Source organism: Mustela putorius, unplaced genomic scaffold (genome assembly GCF_011764305.1).
Source record: "Mustela putorius furo isolate JIRA1106 unplaced genomic scaffold, ASM1176430v1.1 tig00000835_pilon_pilon_pilon, whole genome shotgun sequence".
Lineage (NCBI taxonomy): Eukaryota > Metazoa > Chordata > Mammalia > Carnivora > Mustelidae > Mustela > Mustela putorius.
Window position 1 is genome coordinate 616,292 of NW_025421492.1, and position 13,892 is coordinate 630,183.

At 34.4% G+C, this 13,892-nt stretch overlaps 1 protein-coding gene across 7 annotated transcripts in view; it reads left to right on the forward strand.

Annotated features, from left to right (window-relative positions):
• Positions 1–13,892, forward strand: part of CCDC102B (coiled-coil domain containing 102B) — a 187,644-nt gene that overhangs the window by 135,313 nt on the left and 38,439 nt on the right. For all 7 annotated transcript variants that reach the window (XM_045085204.1, XM_045085207.1, XM_045085205.1 and 4 more), the window contains one exon: positions 6,700–6,816. In XM_045085204.1, the coding sequence (XP_044941139.1) occupies positions 6,700–6,816 (117 nt within the window). The remainder of the gene's footprint in view (positions 1–6,699; positions 6,817–13,892) is intronic.

The window sequence follows — 13,892 nt, forward strand, 5'->3', positions numbered from 1 at the left end:
GGACCTAATGGATTTGTCAGTTTACAGATAATAAAAAAATTAATTTTGTTATAAGATCAGAAGTAGCTTTGTCATTTATTTAGAAGGATATTAAAAAACAACACAAGCAAAGCCTTTGCTATAACAAAACATCTTCCATATATATTAGCATGTGATCAACTTTCTCAGTGCCTACCTTTAAAAAAGAATAGAGAAAACTGATGATAATTCTTACTTCATTCTATCAATAAGTAATTTCATCCATGGATACACAAACTAATTGAAAAAATGTATCTATCTATCTCATTAAGAAATGCATTTCCAGAAAATGATTAGTTTATATTTAATAATTACTTATCACAATATGTGCTGTCTTGTCTTATTTTTAAGCAACCATGTACCCATAATAATTGTAGAGATAATTCAATCCAAAGAAACTTTTTAACATTTGGAATCTTACAGCCACAACATACACATACAAATTTTATATATGCATTTTTATTGCATGTTATTGAGTAAAAACATTTTCAAATATAAACACGTTACAGTATGATGACCTGGGGAAGGTGAAATAGAAATAAAAATTCAAGAAATAAAATTATTACAATTTTTTGAATAGATGATAGCATTACAGTTATGTGGGGTTTAGATGTTAACATTCTGTAAGATATGATGCAACCATTTTATTTAAAATATTTAAAATTCAGCAGGAAATTCATTTTTGTATCTAAATCAATATACTATTTAGTCAAGTCTTTAAAAAAAGTAAAGGATACATTAGCATGAGAGCAAAACAGTTTAAATACCACTAAGATTAGATATTTAGTGCTTTATTTTGACTTAAAGAATAGAAGAAAATTTGCTGTGAGCATAGTTAAACGTTGTTTTATTCTTTACTACCATTCTTTAAGATTGAGGGAGGGAATTAGGTGAAGATTAGTTTAAATAATCTTGGCTAAAATTTTTGCAGTTATGTTGAATTTTGGAGGCTTCTCCATGCACTTAGAGTTATTAAAATCATCTGGAACCTTTACCTTGTTGTTAGCTATCCCTGGGTCCACTGCATTTGGGTCATTTTCTATTTGGGCACATTTCCACCTTTCCTCACTTTTCGTAAGAATATGGTATCACCACCAGAACCTACCCAATTGCTAAAAACTTGGTCTTAGACTCTGTACTATTTGATATTCAATACTTATTCCAAAGCCAAATTATAAATGTATGCATCAACATGAGGGCAATGGGAAAAGCCATTGCATTGTGTTAACCAGCATCAGTTTGATTACATCACTGAAAAAATGACTCAACTTTCAGTGTGAAGAAGAGATTTTGGGGGTACAGGTGATGAGGAAAGTTCTATGAGTCTGTTGGTAATCCAGAGAGAGAAACAACCTAAGTTTGGTTGGGAATGTGGAGAGTTGAGAAATATACACGTGAAAAACATTGTGATGCTTGGTGATTCAGTGAATGTTGGAAATAAATGTACATGGATACTAGGGTGTTAGAGAGAAGAGGATTTGGATTTCTGACCTTATCTATGGAGTTGCCTTCCACCAAAGAAGGCACATCATGAGGAAGAGAAACTTGAGGGGAAATGATCATGTATTCAAAACTGAGTATACTGAGCTTGAGGGAGGAGTGTTTGGTGGGATTTGGAATTTATGAGTGTAAGAAAGAAATGTGAACAATGAACCATGAGAAGGTGGTGGAAGCATGGGAGTGAAGGGGATCCTGCCCCACCCCCACCCCCGTGGTGGTATACTGAATGAAACAAAAGACGGTTTGGAGGATTAGTACAGGTAAGGCAGAAAGAAAAAGGGAAACTGCAGAGAAAGAAAACCTTTCCTTCCATAAGCCAGAAGAAAAGAGTGCTTGAGCAAAGGCATTGTTAACAGGAATCAGATTCTGCCATGGATTCAAGTTAAGGACAAGGTTGAATATTGTGTGTTGGGAAATATTGGGAATGGGTGTAGCAAAAGCCAATGTAGGAATGAGTGAAAGGGGAGCATGGGGAAAATGTGAATGTGAGCAACTCTTCCAAGGCACTTGAGAGTGAGAGGAAACAGAGCTGGAGTGGAAACCTCCAAAATGGGAAAAGAGGTGTTTTTTCCAGAGGTGGGAGAGAGAGAGAAAGAAAAGGAGAGGATCTGCCCTACTTGATCTCTCATACTTTGCTTTACAACCTAAATGGAAACTATCAGGCAACTAAGTGTTGATGAGGGAGAAGCCAAGAGATCTTGAAAATCCAGCAGGCGAACAGTTCGTAGAATGAATTAACCAAGTACCCCAAAGGTACCAAATCCTGACTACAAATGAAATGATTAGTGTTTGACTCTAGGAGAAGGCTATTTTAAGTTCTTTAACAAGAGGAAAGAAGGAAAGATTTGTATAGATGGTTGAAAATTTGTAGATTATGGTACAAGAAGTTGAAGATCCTTCCTATCTATAGCTTTCCTGCTTTTCCATGAATGAAGTTGCAAGATCATTTGTTGAGAGTTATGGGAGAAATTATGGGTTTAGTCTCTGAGGAGATTGAATTTTGTTGTATTATTAATAACATTGACATAAATATTGAACACAATATTTCACAAAAGCCAGATCTTTGAGATAAGCAATAACTACCTAATCATTTTTTATTATTTTGAAGGGTAAAATGTGAGGCGAAATAAAATAACAGGGTATGTTAGATTATATTTTTGTGCCATTTTTGAAATGAAATTTTCTTTTCCTACTTGATCTGAATAAGTAAGAAAATATTTTTATTTGTAAGTTACACAATATTTTTGTTTTCCAGAATCATCTTCAAAAAGACTTTCATTCCATGCTAATTTGAATGTAGGAGAATAAATATTTACATATAGCATTGCTAATTTTCCAGAAGCAAATTATGGTAGATATTTCTGAAGTCAGAGATGTGAAAAGTTGCCTGGTTTAACCTTTCACAAATACTGCATTTGAAAAGAGAAATTTTAAAGAGGAATTTTGGAATTATATTATGATGCAATTTCAGAAAAAGAAGTCTTATAAGAGACTATACTTAAATATAGCTATTAAATAAAAGGACCTGAACTTGGAAAATGCTTTCTAATGCTGATTCATTCACTTTCTCAGGTACCTTCTATTTCTGTCACTTTCAGTTTAAGTAATGTGATATATCACTTGTGGATGACATTCATAATTCTGCTAAAATAATCCTTAATATCTACACATCTATAGCTTTCAACCTTTCAGCTACTAATTAGATTTTAATTATAACTCCATTAATCTGAGCCTGAAGTTTAATAGGGTAAGTAGCAAAATTAAGGTGATTTTGAGTCCAAAGTATAATTTTCAAATGATCAAAATAACTCAAATTTTCATAGGGAAAAGTATAGTTGTTTTATTAATCTGGCCATCAGAGTGGCTTTTTTTTTTTTCCTGTTACAGTGTTTTAAGTGCCTCACTGTAGAATATTTATTTTATTTTTTTGCTGTTTCCTGCCTGGAGTGTGTAGGAACAGTGAGAAGGCCAGAGTGACTAACAGAAGAAGAGGTAGGAGTAGGAGAAGAGCACTGAGGGCATCCAGGGCCAGGCAGATGGTAAGGACTTGGACTTACACTCTGAATGCGTTGGAAAGCCACTGGAAAGATTTGAGCCTCAGAATTAAATGATTTGATTTACTTTGAAAATGCTTTATTGACTGCTGTTTTGGGAAAGGGACTACAGAGTTACATGGAGAAGCAGAGATTGTGGCAGCTATTAAAATAACTGACGTGAGAGAACATGGTGACCTTTGATCAAGGCAGTAGTATAGTATAGGTAGAGAAATAGTAGTAGTATAGGTAGAGAAATGGATGGATTTACTATATATAGTTTGAAGGCAACACTGAATTATTTTGATTTTGGTTTGGGTATGATGTGTCGGAGAAAGAAAGGAGTTAAAAATAAATCCAAAATCCTTGGTCTGATTAAAGGGAAGGATAGAGTTGATACTTAACTGAGATGGCAGAGATTGGCAGAGAAACAAGTTTAGGGAATTCTTAATTTGTGTTTGCAATGCGTTAAATTTTAGATACCTATAAAAGTGACAAGGAGTAGGACATTAGGTCCGAAGTTCAAAGGAGACCTACAAGATAGAACTAGACGTTTGGAGATTATCAGAATTTCTATTAGTATGTGGTGCTGTGGGTGCACATCATCTTTCCCAAAGGAGTGAATGCATCAAGCAAACAGTTCCAAGAACAGAGCTTCAAGATACTTTAACCTCTGACTCTATTTTCCAATGTTTCTAGTGAATTTTTCCAAACAAAAGGATTACTAGACACATTTTAATTTTTTTCCTTTATTGTTCTTTGAAATTTTGAAATTGTTCTGTCCTTAATTTATGGGTGCAATTCATTTTTTCCCAGTGATTATATTTTTAATAACATTTTCTTTCATATCTTAAATTATACTATTTATCTCTGTCCTTTTTCCTCCCTCTGTCAGACATTGTGATTTCAAATCTTGGCTATTTTATTCATGTTCTTGGTTTCTTTGTATATCCAAAGATCCTTGATTTTCTACTGTCAGTGAAAATGGAATTATTTTAGATAATTGGTGTGGATTTCCCATACTGTATGAAAAGTTATTTTCTTACCTCTTCTCTCCTTTGAGTGGTAACATTGATCGCAGTCCTGTTAATAGTGAGAGAACTTATTGATTGATCTAATTCCCTGAGAATTAATGGTCAAGATTTTAGAAGTAAAACTAAGGGCATTCAATTACCAGAATGAGTTGGGGTTTACTTTGGTGAATGCAAACCAAAACCTGATGCTTTGATTTCTTTGATTTTACTCTTATAATTAATTATTTTCTTTAGCAAAGTGACTTTTAGTTTAGTTTAGTTTAGCCAGAGGTGAATGCCACATTGTCTATTTACATGAAGTAGGGTGAGACATGCATGGACAGACTTTGAACTTCTTAGCATTGCATCCAGTTCCACGCTTGCTTTCCATGGCATTTTCTCCACGTGACTAACTCTGAGCAAGGAGCCTGTCTGTACTGGGCACCCTAATACCCTTGTAGTTCATTTTGAGCATGTGGCTGTAAGTCTTTTGCCTTTCAGTAAACTATACAACAGCTTTTAGCTTTATAATTATAGGTGTAGCTACCAGTTTGTAATTAAGAACTCAGGTAATGAATTTGACAAAAACATTCTTAAAATGTGCTCTTCCGGTTACTAGCTTTGCAAATTTGGGGAACTTGCTTAAGCCTAGTAAAAATACAGCTTATTTTTCTTTAAGGTAAAGATGGTACTACATACCTAACGCATAGGATTACTCTACCTTTAACTCAGGAAATACGTCTCAAGTCCAGTTCCTAGAGACTATTACATACTCAATATTACTATTAACAATGATAATGTTATGAGTAATATCATTTTAATTATAAATAGGTAATATAATGTTTGCTTTTATTTTCTAATTTATTGTGGGATTCCTTACAAATTATATTAATTTTGAAAATATTTGCCTCCATATTTTAGGGAAAAATATGTTAACAAAACAAAATATTATATGTGTATGTATTACGTATTTTGTAGGTTTATCAAATTTTGTGTTTCTGCTGAAAACTATAAGAACAATTAGGAGGAAAAATTACTGTGTGTTTCCAGGATTTTTCTCATGTTCCTATGTTTCTTTTTTTAGAGTATCTTTTAGAGCAGTTTTTGATTCGCAGCAAAATTGAGAGGGAGATACATACATTTCCCCTGTGCTCCCTGTCTGCACTTAAGCACAACCTTCTGTTATCAGTGTCCTCCACCAGGAGGACTTGTTTGTAACACTTGTTACAAATGATGAGCCTACATTGACACATCAGTCCATAGTTTTCCTTAGAGTATACTCTTGGTGTTGTGCATTCTCTGGGTTTAGACAAATGTATAGTGACATATATCCACCAGTGTTATACCAAATAGTTTCACTGCCCTGAAAATCTCTGTGTGCCACCTACTCACCCCTTCCTCCCCAAGAACCTGAAAAGCACTGATTTTATATTGTCTCCATGGTCTCGCCTTTTCCAGAGTGTCAAAAATTAGTTATACAGTAAGTAACCTTTTCAGATTGGCTTCTTTCACTTAGTAATATATTTTAAGTTTTCTCTGTGTCTTTTCATGGCTTTTTAGTGCTGAATAATATTCCATTATCTGGATATGCCATAGTTTATTTATCCTGTTTTCCTGCTAATTTATTGGCATCTTTTATAAACATATTTTTACCAGTTCTAGCATTGTATAGATGATTTTTTTTTCCCATTGCCCAAGTTTACCTCTATTATAATCTATAAACTCTTTGGACTTCGTAAAAAAATGGACATTAAGTAGGATTATGAAGAGTCCTGTATTATAAATATTCAAGATTATAAGATCAGTATTAATTAGATTTCTTTAGAATATAGTTGGTCAGTTACCAGGGTTCTGTGTAGTAACCAAGTTTTGCCCAGTTTTTTCAATTGGTGAGTTTGGATTTATGGAGATTGTTGATTTGTTTTCTAACAACCAAGAATTTTTCAAATATAAGAAATAATATAAGAAATATAATAAATAAATGGTTCAACTACATTAATTACCTCAGCAATGATAAAGCCTGCCAGAATCCAAAAAACTAAACTAAAAGCAAAATGAAAGACTAATATGAGTTATCCTGGAGCCAGACACTGGAGCATTATGTGACTATAATTTTAACTTCTCCTTTTTTTCAGCTTAACATTATTCCTGGTCAGCATGAAAATGAAATGGAAGAAATATCAGGAGATATAAAGGAAGAATCAAAATCTCAAAAGAGCAAGGATAGACTGATCTCTGAGTTAAGAGCTGAGGTAAGACATTGGATAAAGATTGTAACACCAAAGCATACCTGAAGGTTATTAGGTGATATACTATTTTAAGGAGTATAATAGAGGCATTGTTGGTTACTTTATGAAGAAGGATTCTGCTGAAAATAAAAAATAATAAATATAAGCTGTTTGTATAGGACTTAAAATGCTGTGGGATGATACTGACTCATCACTAGATTGGAATTACCTATTATAAAGACAAAATATTTGATGAAAAAAACAACCTATAGCCAATACAATTCTAACTGTGAGTTAATAATTTTTAAAGGGTCAGTTGACTGCTAGATCTAGTATGTTAGGTTATCATCAGGACCAATGACTGACAAATGTGTTACAGGTAGTTTCTGACGGAATTAACGTGGCTGTTGGCAGCCACCAACAGTGAGAGACAAGGCAGGGTAACTTTACTGTTATTAGTTCATTTCTTAGCTGTGACGGGTGAAATAGTGGGAACATTTATTTTGAACACTTCTACCACCATCACCACCTAAAGAATTTTCACAGATTGTAAATTCTGTTTTCTCCATCCTGTTAATAAAGGAGGAATTATTGTTCTTCTAGATAGATTATTGTTCCTATAGATAGGATATTGAATTATTTGTACTACATAGTAAATAGTGTTAGTACCATAAAAGTGGAAAATCATAAATTACTTATTTTGTATCATAATTCTGGAAGAATGTCTTGGATATCAATGTGTGGCAACAATTCAGGAAATATAGGGTAGGAGGAAGGAGATTTGTATGAGATGCTTTCTTCTTTCTAAAGGTCCGTACAGACTGAACTCACACCGTGGTATATTTTATATCAGAAGAACATAGTGCAGTGCAAAATGCATAAACCAAAGATTTTGGAGCCAGAAGCAGCTCCATTACTGATTATTTTATTCTGGTCAACTCCTTATACCTAAGTCTCAGTATACAGATTGATTGAAATAATGGAAGTAAGAATAATAAAAGTCATCACACAGGATTTTTGAAATGATCACACGCTGCAAGGGAAAGCTGATCGGACGCAGCCTGCCTTGATTTGGGGAGTTACACGAAGTTGTTAAGGAGAAAGAGCTCTTCTTGATTGAATCAGCATCATTCCTTGCCCCGTCTTCCATTGTTCATGTAAAGAAAGACGTGGTGGGTGAGGGAAGGTGTGTGAGATCCGTGATGAGAACGGCTGATGTCTTGAGAACAATTCTTTCTACCAGTTAGGTCAAAAGGGAAAATGGCGGTTTGTGTGATGGCTGTTTTCTTAAAGAAATCAAACCATCGGGAGAGGTGCCATTTTTTCTTGGTCCTGAGATCGGAGAACATCTTAGATTAAGCTTTGCACAACATGTATAAAAGCTTACTTAACAGTTAGATACAAAAACAGAGAAAGACACATCTGGCTATATATTATGACTCTCCTCAAAAGCCGAGGACGTAATCTAATATCATCATTTTCAGATGCACTGGGAGCCATAGCAACATAGGATCTCTTTTTTAGTTTTATTTAGTAAAAAGTTTGGAGACTCATTTATTAATTATATGACCTTGTGTTAGGTGTTTCATATCGATATAACTCAACTGTGTTTCTGTGTTAGGGTATAGACCTTTTACCACCTAAAGATAATCTCCCACAAGACACTCAAGTACTGTGATATATGGTTTTATGATTTAAAAATTCTTAATAGAGCACTGAAAGCTGAAAGCAAATGAAAGACATGAATTGGCTATGTCTAACTATGTACACTTAAGGGGTATATTCTGTTGAATTAAATTGAAGAAGGAAAGCTTTGTTCAAAAGAAAACAAATAAAATATTGAGACAGATTCTAAATAGAAACAATGAGCTTGTGTGTGTATATGTGTGTGTTATATATGTGAGCATATGGTTCATTTCAGTTTTAAGTTAGTAAAGAAGCTATTGTTTTTTTTCCTTAGAAAAGAAGACAGATAATCACCCTTTGCTGGCATTATTTTATTTTTTACACTGGCTATGTTTAGGTCTCTAAAATCATATCATAATGTGTAATATGTTTTCATAAAAGCCATTGTGTTATTGTGCTATATCTTACTTCAAATATAACCCATTTTTAAAAATCAGGTTTTTGGGGGGTTCCTGGGCAACTCAGTCAGTTAAGCATTGGTCTTCAGCTCAGGTCATGATCCCAAGGTCCTGGGATTGAGCCCTACCTTGGGCTCCCTGCTCAGCAAGGAGTCTGCTTCTCCCTCTCCCTCTGCCCTTCCCCCTGGCTCTGTTCTCTCTCTCTTCCTCAAATAAATAAATAAAATCTTAAAATATAAAAAATAAGAATTGGGTTTTTTTAAGATATATAATCAGTATTGCAGTTTGTGTGTACACATTCATCTTTGGGTATTAAAAATGGCTTAGGGTAAATTCCTAGAAGTAGTATGGCTTGACCAAGAGAACGTTTATTTTTAAATTTTTTATACACATCACCAAATTGTCCTTTAGAAAAATTATATCAATTTACATTTTTACTCGCCTGCAGTACACATTCTCATGCCTGTATAAACATTTTCATTTCATTATTCTATAGCTAACAGTATATATGATTATTTTTAATGCTTTGCTAACTGATAGACAAGAAGGTCATTTTAATTTGTATTTTACTTATCTATACATAAATTTCTAGTTGTTTGTTCATTTTTACTGATATAATGTTTATTAAAATAGCTACCAGTTACTGATAACTACAAATATGTCACATTTATAGTGCTGGGCCATTGAAATATAAGATCTCATTTAATACCTTAACATTTTTATGAGCTATATATTCTTTTTTAATTTTGTTTTTATTTTTATTAAGTTTTTTATTTTGATTCAGCATAGTTAACACACTTCTTTTTGTACTTTTTTGTTTTATGATCTGTATATATTTTTGTCTACTTTTAAAGGAAAGCGCCTTTGAGAATTTTCCTTGCTCAAGGTTATAAAATAACCTCAAATATTGTTGAAATAATTTCTCAACTATATTGTCATTTAGTTCTAGTTTTCCAGAGTGTACACTCAGATTCAGGTTAGGCCACTTACCAAGGCCATGTAGCTAATGAGTTTGAATCCAGAAGTCAGATGGGGCCGGCAGTCCATCTCTGACATTGACGACCTGGTCTATCACCTTGTGAGTTTATTCAAGAAATGAAATGAATTTCCAGCAATATTTCTTGAATTGGAAAAAAAACAGTATTTTAATATCAAACATCACAATTTTTTTAACATTGATGATCCCCATTTATGATGAACAACTTTTAAACTGTTACTAATACTCACAAATTTGATAACAGTATGTTTTCACTTGACTAGTGTGTTCTCCTTATTTCTTAATCTGCCTCATTTTCTTTTTCTTGAAGTAAGCTTCTCATTGTAGAAATTTGGTCAAAGAAATTTGAAAAGCAGCATTGACAGAAAAGCCCCATAGTATTTACATAATTGTAAATACTAGCCCATGTGTGAGGAGGTGAATTCTCTGCGCACCAAGGTGCTAGGTGAATGGCTGTGTCTTAGTGTATGCATACGTGTAACACAAACATTTCATCTGTTTTCCATATTTAAGACCAAGGCCCTTCAAACTGGAAAAGAAGTTTGTTTAGAATGGAAATTAATTAGCATTCTGAGTCAAGAAATCATTACCTCTTTCTGCTGTCTGGTTGCTGCTTAAAACCAAACGCAATCAGGAAACACTCCTTTTATATTTTTTTCAGGCCAACATTTTTGGGATACACATTCATCCAAGGGAAAATAACCATTTTATCTTGTATTATTCTAAAAAACTTATTGCCAACATTTCATTTTTAAACTTTTTGGAATTTTGATTTCTTATTTTCTTGTTTCTTATTTGTGAATTGTTCTTTTCTCACCTATCCAAACATGTACATCCAATTTCTGTTGCACTTTGGAAAGAAGAAGTCAACATACTTTTCCCTATTTAGCCCAGTAAGTACAACTAAAAACTCTGAAGATCTATTCTGGTCCCTCACTTTATGTCTCCCATTCTGATACTAGCGAATGGTCCACAGTAGGCTCTGCCAGCTCTAGCTTAGAGCTCTGCTGTTGACATGTATTTTCTGATACTTCATTAGCGTTTAAATCTTTCTATATGGTACCAAAAAATGCTCTAAAAATGATTTTTCTTTGTAATCCTAATTGAATGCAGCATAATATAAACTGAAGGGACCCAATATATTCACTTGTTTTTATTTCTCTCTCTCTTGGAGTGTCTTATTTAAAAAAAAAAAAAATTCATTTATTTTGAGAGAGAGAGAGAGAGAGCACATGGGGGGAGAATCTCAAGTGGACTCCACACTGAGCGCAGAGCCCCATGCAGGCCCGTCTCGGGATTCTGAGCTCACAGCCTAAGCCAAAACCGAGTTAGACGGTTAACTGACTGAACCGACTGAGCCACTCAGGTGCCCCAGAATGTCGTCACTTATTCACTTTTAAAATGTTGCGTCCTAACTGAGGGAAAAAGACCCGCATGGGTAACATGTTACATTTAACTAGTGATTATGTAAGTAGCCCTCCTTATTTTGCTTCTGCAAGACAAAATATAAACCTTTTGTGCCATAAAATTTTCATACCCAGATACTATCTTATTGATTGGCATTTTAAAGGAAACTTTTCTCAATGTGAACATCAAGCAGAGTCTCTCTGTTCTCTCTGCGTGGGCACAGTGAAATAACAGAGCAGTAGAAAACAAAACAAGATTACACAAATAGTCCCCCTGCTCATTTGTTCTTTATCTTAATCCATTTACCAACAAGTATTGATCAAACATCTCCAGTGTGCTTGGCACTAAGGGTCTGAGAGAGCGATGGGCCCAGTGATGGCCACAGTGGGGAAAAAACCCAACACCTCCGACAGTTAAGTACAGTGTGTTCTCTACGTCAGTAGGTGAAATGTAGTGACCTATGTACGTACATAGAAAAGATGTCCAGAACGAGATCTGCGATAGGAGTGACAGCTAGCCAAGCGATGGGCGCTGGTGGGAAGGGGAGAATCCGGTGAGTGAAGACCACAGCATTAGCAGGAAATAATGTAATAAAAAGGGTGATCTGATCTGTAGAATATTTAGATCATTTCTTTTGAGTAGAGGAATATATTGAAACATTTTTTAAAAAAATATTGACGTGTTAACAGTGAAGCAAAAATTCCTCCTTTCCCTCTTACATAGCAATAAATATCAGGAATTATGTGGATGTGGGACAATATTTGAATCCCTAGATGAGTAACTAACATAGTCTAATAGGAGCAGTTCATTGCCAGATTTTGTGTGGTAAAGTCAGGGAAAATACAGAGGGCAGAAAAATGTTTTTGTTCTATGTTAAAAAAAGGAAAAAGTTATTTTCAATGTGATTTCTTAAATGCTAATTCAAACGTTCATTCTGTATATAGTGTGCTATATACTGTACTAGGATCTAGTAAGTCGGTGGTGTGTGATATAGAAATGGACCTGCCCTCAGAGAGGGATACTCTCTAAAGAGAGAGAACCGCCTTCCGTGAGGGATATAGGATTCTTAAAAAATTATAGTTAAGTGCATGTTTTCAAATATATGGGATCTATGTAGCAGATTTGCATGATGCTGGGGAAGTTGACCTCGTTATAAATTTTAAATGAAGAAATGCCTGGGATTTTATTTATTGACAGTTAAATAGTATTGTCTTTGACTGGAAGGGAGTTATATAATTAGAAATCCAATTCCGTCATAATTTAATTTTCTGAGATTGCCACAAAAGATGATAATCTAAATTGATTTAAATCTCTTGTATCTCATACCTCTGACTTTACATGTTGTAATAAAGTGAGTTAGATTACAGAGAATACTCTTAATGTATCAGAAATAATTGCATAATTTTGAAACAGGGTATTGATGGCTGTAAGCAAGTTAATTTAGAAGTCTGTTAATGACATGGATTTAAGCATTCTGGCACATTTTGGGTTTGTATTGACAGAACTCAGGAAACAGAATCTCTAAAGAGATATTTTATATGAGTAAGCCATTAGAGAAAAATAATATTCTGGAAAAACTGAAAATTAAAACTGTCACACATGGATATGCATTCTGGTTATTTAGACAAATATAAGTCTAAATAGTCCAATTATCTAAGACCAAACTGTCACTTGTCTTGCGTTTACAGAAAACTGATAAATATAAAAATTGAATAACAGATGAAAGCCTGTAATGATTTATCCAGGAAGTATTAGGTGCCTTGAATGATAGATTTTTTGTTTTGTTTTGTTTTCAAAAAAGTTTAAGAATTTTGTAGGATGGGCTGAAGAATGTAAAATTCCTTTGTGCAGATGCCCCATCAGCAGTAGTTTCCTGGTGGTCAGGTGTTCAGAAAGCTTGTTAGCTAAATTAGATTGATGATTTAATTACAATCTGAGATTTTTTTCTTACTCATAAGGTCCTTATTGTATTCTAGTGGATAGAAAGCAGTCTGTGTGGGAATGGACGAGGCTGCGGTAAGGAAACCTGCCAACCCCGTCACCTAGTGTTTTCTTGATGACCTGCCTACAGCTTCCAATCTGATGCCTTCTAGGTCTTGTCCTCTTTTGGGTGTAAGCAAATATATTTGGGGCTTTCCTGGGCCCCTTGGCCCATCATTTCTGTGCATTTATTTCAAGATCCAGCTTACTGTTTTCCATAGGGGCAACAAGTGGGCTTGGCAAATTTGTATGGGCATGCTTATTTACATTCCATAATTTCCTCGATTATTACTCTCACTGCTTCAAACTCAAAACTTCTACTAAACCTGTTAGAGTACAGTTGCATGTTTAACAAGGGTTCACATATCCAATAAAGAGAATTGATTCTATTTTAGATTAGTGGTATTTGATTTAGAACTTCCCCATTATCATCCTCAGAATGTTTCCCTTAGAGAACACGTTTTCATATGAGCTAAGTGAACAGTTTCACTGCTCTTCTGTCGAAATCCCAGGTTAATATGAATGTGACATAAGGGACTGTCAGTTTGATGGGAGACCTCAGCTTCATTCTGCAATAGTGCTTGCCTCGAGGTCGATGCCCAGCAAAGCCCATGGCTTTGATGGAATGGATG